This window comes from Triticum aestivum, chromosome 1B (assembly GCF_018294505.1).
Source record: "Triticum aestivum cultivar Chinese Spring chromosome 1B, IWGSC CS RefSeq v2.1, whole genome shotgun sequence".
Classification (NCBI taxonomy): Eukaryota; Viridiplantae; Streptophyta; class Magnoliopsida; order Poales; family Poaceae; genus Triticum; species Triticum aestivum.
In genome coordinates, this window is record NC_057795.1 from 295,699,398 (window position 1) to 295,707,424 (window position 8,027).

The 8,027-nt window shown below is 46.3% G+C and overlaps 1 protein-coding gene and 1 long non-coding RNA gene across 5 annotated transcripts; one reads left to right on the forward strand and one right to left on the reverse strand.

The window, feature by feature from the left end:
• Nucleotides 1–1,040: 1,040 nt before the first annotated feature.
• Nucleotides 1,041–4,105, reverse strand: LOC123120323 (uncharacterized). 2 transcript variants are annotated; one of them, XR_006459413.1, is made up of 4 exons: nt 3,576–4,105; nt 3,180–3,401; nt 1,505–2,937; nt 1,041–1,389 (listed from the first exon to the last, which is right to left on the reverse strand). It is a non-coding gene; the product is annotated as an uncharacterized lncRNA (long non-coding RNA). The 2 variants fall into 2 exon arrangements; XR_006459411.1 differs by having other exon boundaries at nt 1,505–3,401; nt 3,576–4,103.
• Nucleotides 4,106–4,983: 878 nt separating this feature from the next.
• On the forward strand, nt 4,984–7,674 carry LOC123120305 (GATA transcription factor 17). Of its 3 annotated transcripts, none has more exons than XM_044540278.1 (5): nt 4,984–5,211; nt 5,983–6,729; nt 6,813–6,977; nt 7,065–7,190; nt 7,276–7,674. In XM_044540278.1, exons 1-5 carry the CDS (start codon nt 5,059–5,061, stop codon nt 7,375–7,377), a joined length of 1,293 nt encoding a protein of 430 aa, XP_044396213.1. In that variant the 5' UTR covers nt 4,984–5,058; the 3' UTR covers nt 7,378–7,674. The 3 variants fall into 3 exon arrangements, with proteins under 3 accessions (XP_044396213.1, XP_044396225.1, XP_044396217.1); XM_044540290.1 differs by having other exon boundaries at nt 5,055–5,207; XM_044540282.1 differs by lacking the exon at nt 4,984–5,211 and adding an exon at nt 5,646–5,749.
• Nucleotides 7,675–8,027: the final 353 nt, after the last annotated feature.

Below are 8,027 nucleotides of genomic sequence, written 5' to 3' on the forward strand. Positions count from 1 at the left end.
TTTTTGTTAGCTGTGTGTATTCTAGTTATGTAGAGGCCGGTTGTCGCTTAATATGTTTGTATGCGCTTGATGCTATATTTTAAGCTAATAAAAGTGCCCTTTGTTTACAAAAAATATGTCCTTGCTTCCACATAGGAGTACGATTGATACATACACCACACCAGCAGGGAAGGGAAAAGAGAGAGCTGCGATTCTTTGTGCGTATATATGTACGTACGTGTCTTTTGCACGTAGTTCTCTACTTTCCGTGACGTGTGGCATCCAGTTCCCTAGGAAACTAGTACCAGCGTCTATGCTAATGCCATTATAGCTTGGGCCTTTGGGGTCTTTAGGTATGTGACCAACCAAGGTGCTCCTGGTAAAGCAAGAATGTCCTTACATTTTCTGAAGTTAGTAATAACTAGGAAAATTGCCCGTGCGTTGCAACGGGAGGAAAAAAAGTATCGCATGCCCCTAAGACATAAGCGTGGATCAAGACTCCCTCACATGTCCATGTCCTCTATTTTAACACGGTGCCGACCCATGTCGTCGCTTTTCTTCCTCACCACCCTCACTGATGTTGGCGACCGCCTAATCCTAATGTGTCTAAATGTATTCAATCACAATGCAATGAATCGAGCCACGGCACAACATGCCTGTGAGGGTCAGACGTGTTGAGGACTTGGTCATGAGAGTTAGTTCAGGACATACGACATCAATAAGGGTTAGCCAGTTCAAGGAACTGGGTCACGGGACATCAAGCTCAAAGCACCGCTACTTGACTCTGTCAAGAAACCCATGCACCTACTCGTTTCAATTCAGAAATCAGAAAGCCAGGGCAAAATCGCACACATGCGTGTGTGTTCTAGCACATCTGGTAACTAACGACAACTAAGAAAATGCAATGTTGATAAAATAGAAAATGCAACGTTCATAAATTGCTTTGCTTGTTGTTTTGTAAATCCGATTGCACATATGAACATAGAATAACATTGGAACATCCAATAAATGTAAACCAACAAAGAAAAGGTACAGAAGAACTGAGGAAACTCAGAGGCTCAGAACAAACTAAAAGACCATAAAATTCAGATAAATTACCTTTTGTACAATTTACAGGGACCCAAGGAGCAAGGATTCCCAATTAAAAACAGAGCAGAGAGATATTAACACAATAGAAAATCAAGAATAATTCGAAAAACATCTACTTCTATGGTAATATTGATACCACTCTTCTTCAGCAAGCAACCATCAACAGCTACATTCTTACTCTTGACAAAAGATGTTTGGGAGTTAGGCCTAAAACTTCAGAAAAAATACGCTGAGTTACGAATAGAATACCTGATTGAGAGCTGAGCTTACAGGCTAAGAGAATTGAGATTTCCATTGGCCAGGTCTACTGGAAGTTGTCTCCTGAGGTTCATACATAGGAAAGGAGTTTCAATAGAAGATTTGAACTTCAAGGTTATTATTTTCATGTGAAAAAAAATCTTAAAGTGATCTTGTGAGCTACTTAATTAAGAATAACCTTAGTTCTGATGCTATATGAGGGAGTTCTTGTTGATTTGCGCAATCCAAGTAGCTAGCTGCCTTTAAAAAAAACATCTACAGTGGCATGTCTTGATTCTGTACACAGAACATCAAATTTCAGCAATTACTCATCTTCTTTCACCAATCCTATAAGAAGTGGCAAGTAGTCTTGTGCAAATCTATCACCATTTCCAATCTTGTGCAGGCAAAATGCATACCAACATATACACTAACCAGGTAAATATGGGGATGCTACACAAACTTGAAGGCCTATAGAATGCAAATATTTTACCATTTCGGAGTGCACATATGTGTTGCAGATGTTTTAAGAAGGATGAGTTTCACATCTGAATAATTTAGATACAGATTATTAACATGATCGAGAATGCACCTCACTGCAGCAAAAATTGTCAACATCTCTCTCATCAGTCGAGTAGTTGCTTGCTGAATTTCTTATTAAGAAGCCAAATGATAACAAATAAAATACTTGCAACTAAATTGGAGATTTAAAAGGAAAGGAGAATGAACATACAAAGTAGTATAGTTCAGAAACAATTAAGTGCGTACTTCCTGTATTAAGTTTGATCCTATGATGATCAATATCACATTGTACACTGCACGAGGGAATCGGTGATTTGTGCAAACCACTTAATATTTCAGAGCAGTAGGTATTCTAACCACATCTCTAATATGTTAGAACCACAACTAAATCTAGGGTACTGCTCGTAATTAAGGATAATTTCTCTAGTTGCATAGAGAGTGAAAGGAGCTCCTTTGGTTGCAGTATGTGTGAATCTTTCTTTGCTGAGATCACGTGTATCCAAATAATTTCCAACTCCCAAACATTTGCTCGGTGATGGACTAAAAAATGTTTGCAGTTATAAGACATAAATGTTTGTTACATTATCATGTAAAAAGCTACATTGCAAACCTATCTTCTTCATATTCAGAGAGTAAATAAACGAAACATTGGAATTGACGGCTATCTAGAAACATACTCCCTCTCTAAACAAATATAAGACCTATTAGATCACTAAGAAAATGAATACTTGATCACTCCCAACTGATATTTCCTTTGAGCTTGATGTTTGTGCGATTCTGGTCCCAACTTGAATTGTTGTTTTTGTGTTGAAATATGAAAGCTCTACCGAAAGCACAACAGACCAAGTAAATGGTGGTAATACTATTACTCGTTCAAAAAATCCTCCTATAACTAAAATATTTATCTTAGACCCATCCAGCAAACTATGTGTCATGTGTCTTTCATAAAAAAGAAATCCAAAGAAATATTGCAGATCAAGTAAGATAATCTATACAATCTCACATCAAGGAGAGCATCCCTCCTTTCATTTGGTCGGCCACTTTTATTTCAGGTATAACCGGGAAATTGATCGTAGTTGTCTGATGCTCATAATTCAATTCATTTTTTATCTGCAAGGATGTATAAAATGCTCTTCATTAGGCTAGTAGCAAAACTTACTAATGTGTGTGCCCGTCTATCGACTTGTATGTATCAGTAGAAAGACTACATCGTGCCATTAGGAAGAGGTACGTGCATACATGCAGGACTATGACTTTGCATATCTATGTGGCATCACAGAATGAATTCATTATCCATCTGCTAGACATTTTGACAAGAGCCAATGTAATTAGGACGTGCTAGGCGAGCAAACCTGGAGCTTGAGTCCATCATCAGGGCGGCCCTGTTTAAGTTTCAGGCCAGTTAATCCCCAAGCTCGTTTTATAATCTGCTGTCTCTTCCTTCCCTGTTGAATCAACCGATCCATGGCCTTGGTCTGCTGTCTAGTCTGTTTTGGTACAGATTCACAGAAGACACTAATCAAACATCACGACAGCATACTGTTTGGAATTTAGAAATCCATTCAAGTCATGCCCTGCAAAGGATGATTCATCAGTATATCAGATAAATCACCAAGAATGATTACCAACTGATTACCAACTCAAGCAGCATGTTCTAGAAAAAAAATTCAGGCACGCCATGGTTTCCAATTCAGAAGATGAAACACAGCAAACAGGATGTTCAGGCCAATTCTAAAAATCAAACATACCGCTATCGAATCTTAGGCTGGCGTACTCCTTAGCCTTGCCTGGCAAGCCCGCCGGCCGGTCGCCGGAGCCGCCACCGCTATCGACCGCCTCCCTGACCCTGCGCCCCCTTCTCCCTCTCCTTTCTTCCTCTCTCCCTCACGCCCTGTCTCTCTTTCTACGGATGAGCAGGACGCCGCCGCCACCGGAGCAAGCCGCCGCGCCAGCAGCCGGATCCGCTCGTCTTCCTCGCGCCGGCGCCGCGGCCTCGCGTCACCCACCGGCCGCCTGCCCGTTCCGGCGAACTCCAGCGCCGCCAATCTTTTCCCCTGCGTCGAGGAGTTGCTCGAACCACCGCCGTCCGCTGCGTGCGCCAGGCAGCCCATCCAAATCTGCAGCTCGCCCGCGTGGGCTACCCCGATGGCCGGACAGGAAGACCATCCACGCGTGGCGGCGGCGGCGGCCGTACCCCGAGCTCTCCTTCGATGCATACATGCCCGTGTGTCCTGTATTTCTTTTTGGTTTCCAACCCTTGTGTTAGGCTGAATAAAATTAAGGCCCAAGCCCAGAAACGAACGAAACGTTTTCTCACTTTAAAAGGATCGCGCGTTAAATACAAGAAACTACATGGGCTTTTAATGAAAACATCCTAAACGAAACGTTTTCTGACTTAAAAAGGGACTGCGGGTTGAATAACTAAAACACCAGGGACTTTTCTGCAAAAGTACTAACGACGGACGACCAGAAGCAATCGTTGGTTTATTAGTAGGTAAAGATAAAGATTTCTATTTTTTTTGGAAAAAGAAGACATCCAAGGGGCATCTTAGATATGATAAATATCATGAAAAAATAATCAGTATGGTGAAAAGACAACTAGACGCAGAACAAGTAGTACAAAATAACATTAATTCTTACTGCACCGGATGGATTGCATGCCCTAAAAGCCTTCACGAGCCAAAGATCGCCAAAATTGTTGTCAAATACATATGGATCGCTAGCTAGCATGCACGGTACATACATCGCTTAATCATGAAGTCTCTCTCTCTCTCTCTGTCTCAAGAAAAGATCGGGCATATGCATGAGTGCGTTGGAATCAAGATAGAATCTCCCGTTTTCCTCGCATCATTTTGTGTATGTATTGTTTCCCGGTCAAAACCGAGCTAAGAGTCAGGAGAAAAAACTAATCTTGGATAGACAAGGCGGTTCGTTTAGCGCCAAAATACAGCTCATAACCTGCACAAAAATAGCAGCTATATTGGACATTCCTTCCCCAAGGCTTGCCCGTTTCAGTTTTAACTGAGGGCATGTTGGTCTTTGACCGCGGTACATGTGTGCCCTCCTTGTCCTAATTAAGTAACCAGGGCCGCCTAATTGTCCTAATCTCCTGTTGAAAATCCACATCTTGTTACAAAAAGTGCCCGTATCTCATGGCCTATAATTAGCCCAGACTCCTAGTTCCTGATCTTCCTGTTCCTGGCCTTATAAATAGAAGCCGTTGCCATTTGCATGGTCTACGAGCTTCTCATCTCTTCCTCTTCCTCTTCCTATCTCCCTCTGCGGTTTCCCCCAGAAAAGATCGAAGCAAAACATTGGACGCCGGCCGGGGTTTCCAATCGACGGTGCACGCCATGCTCGACGACGATCAGTCCTTCACCGTATGTAAATCTTCTGACCATGATATAATTTACCGCTCGGTTCTCGGAAATCGTTTGCTTTTTTCTGCATGTTTTGATGATGATCCGCCTCCTTTTGCCATCTTGCCCATGCATGCTGTTGATGAGGATTCCGTTCAAATGGCCATTGGCAAATGATCTTTGCTAGACAAGCAGTTATGTGCACGGTGCAATAATTGTTTAGGTGTCTATCTATCACACCAAAGCCAAAAGCAGGGACGGGATCCAGAAGAGGAGGAAATCTTTCGGCTTTTGGACCCCGGCCCCGTTGCAGTACAGAGAGAATCGATGCCTCGACTTGATAGTTTTTGCTTCGTGATCTCGTTAACCTTTATGTCCGCATTGCGTGCGCCGCAGAGAATTCTGATCAGGACCGCCTCTGCTTGGCTTGGCTTAAATTCTCTCATCCTTAACAGTAAACATTCCCCGGCATACGGCATACGGACCTATACTTCCACTGTTCTATCCGTCCCAATTCCATCCTCATGGATGCAAAATTGAGCTGTGCAAATGCAGATACAACAGTACGGCATTTGATTCCCTCGCCCAAAACAGATTATATAAGGATCGTAGACGAAATGTGCTTGATCATGTAGATTGTAGGATGCATTTTGTCTTTCTTTCTGAATCAAGAATCATGGTGGCTAACAGTAGCATTTGCATTCTACAGGCGTGTACATGCGTACCTGGTCTCTCCTGTTGATCGGAGTTGAGGCATGAAACAAGGGGCGCTGACGAGTTTGTTGGTTTCTTGCAGGAGGGCATCTCGAGCCCCATAGCCGCGCACATCCTCGACTTCTGCGACGATGGCAGCGGCGGCGGCGACCTCTTCGGGGCGGTGAATGCTGCATCCGACGTGTTCGCTGCCTCGTCGGAGGACGCCTCCTCGTCGTCCACCGCCACGCCTCCCCTCTGCAGCCATGGCGACAACATGTCGTCGGGCGCGGCCGCGGCCACGACCACGGCCACCTTCTCCCCCTTGCCGTCCCTTGACTCCACACTCTCGGCGCTCCTCGAGGAAGACCAGCCGCCTGGCCCCGACGCCGAGCTCCTCCTCCCCATAGACTACGCATTCGCGGCGGCGGCGGCGGGCACGGACGAGGCCCAGACGGAGCAGCAACAGTTTGGCCAGATGGTGCTCCCGGTGGTGACCGCGGCAGAGCACCACCCGGCGCTGCAGACGCAAATGAGCAGCACGGCGTCCGAGCTCATGCAGCTCACCTCGGGATACACCGACGAGTGCTTCGCAGCGGCGCTGGCCGGAGGGTTCATGGGGCTGGAGGAGACCCTGTGCCAGCAGCAGCCTGGAGCGATGCTCCCCGGCGCCGCCGACGCGGCGACGCAGGGAGGTTTCTTCGGCGGCGGCGGTTGCACGGGCACCGTGATGTCGATGATGCTGGGGATGGAGGAGATGGGCGAGTACCAGAGGATGATGGAGGGCGGCGCGCTGGTGGACGCCGACTCCGCGGGGCAGATGGCGTTCCCTACCGCCGCAGAGATGCAGGTAGAAACCCCGAACGAATTCGCCAAGAATCGCAATCGAAATCGGTAGGACAGAGCATGACCGATCGTTTCGCGGTGGTATAGATGGGAGGCAGCGGGAGCCCCGGGCGGCTGCCGGCGGCGGGAGAGACCTCGAGCCTGGAGGACACGAGCCTCAAGGCCGCCCGCCTCTCCGTGGAGGAGAGGAAGGAGAAGATCCACCGGTACATCAAGAAGAGGAACGAGCGGAACTTCAGCAAGAAGATCAAGGTGGCCCACCAAACCAAAATCAATCACCTTGGAACGATCCATGCATGGTCCTCAACGCCGCTGACATATCCGATCGAAAATCTGCAGTACGCGTGCAGGAAAACCTTGGCGGACAGCAGGCCGCGCGTCCGCGGGAGGTTCGCCAAGAACGACGAGTACTGCGAAGCATCCACGGAGATCGGATCACAGAACCACGAGGAGTACGAGCAGATGGTAAGTCTGGATCAAATTTCATCGATCGCCAGCTCCGGCTCTGATCCGACGAGCATGTCGTCGCTAACGAGTTTTTCCATTTCAGCCGGGCGTGAAGGCGGAGGACATGCTCGACCCCGACGCGCTGGCGCACATCAGCGGGATGAGCTCCTACATGTACAACCACACGGTGGAGTCGTGGATATAATCTGACTCACGACGAACACGAGCCCGCTAATTCCATTTTTCCCTCAACCTATTTTACACGTGCAGATTTTTAACAGCCTGTTTAACTTGATTTTGGTCCCGTGGAATAATTTTGTAGCTCCTGAAGCGGCGAGTTGAATTTACTTACCATGTAGGGTCGGCCCGTCTGTTGTGTCAGTCGAAATCTGCTTTTCGCTTGTTGCAGCTAATTCTTGCAGGTGAATGTGAGGTTTTAGAGTTTGCAGAGGAGTTGTGTACTTGGCTTTTTTTAATAGAAAACACAGCTTCAGGGATCATGTATCTGGTCTTGCTCTTTTCCAATTCAACTCAACTCTGAGAATTGCAGGGATACAGGTAGACTATACCGGCGCATTTTTTTTTTGTAAAATACGTAATCGGGAATTGTTGCTGCAATACATTATAAGATTTACCACTGAAATGTACAGACAATTGTAAAAGTAGAGTCAATATAGCGTGTCGGTGCAACTGTAGTCATACTACTTTCTCCCCTTGTGGACCCCCCGAATTCGTTTATGTGTTGCAGTTGCAGCCGCAGCTCATCGAGTGTGACCAGAATTCAAAGAGGGATGGCGTCTTTATGTTATCATACGCAGTTGCAGTCGATGCAGTTGTAGTCATACTACTTTCTCC

What these genes read in the sequence shown, in the direction of transcription:
- LOC123120305 (XM_044540278.1), top strand. Translation starts at nt 5,059, where the DNA reads ATGGTCTACGAGCTTCTCATCTCTTCCTCTTCCTCTTCCTATCTCCCT. An exon ending in ACTTCAGCAAGAAGATCAAG is followed by an intron (nt 6,978 to 7,064) that starts GTGGCCCACCAA and finishes GAAAATCTGCAG; the next exon opens with TACGCGTGCAGGAAAACCTT. An exon ending in ACGAGGAGTACGAGCAGATG is followed by an intron (nt 7,191 to 7,275) that starts GTAAGTCTGGAT and finishes TTTCCATTTCAG; the next exon opens with CCGGGCGTGAAGGCGGAGGA.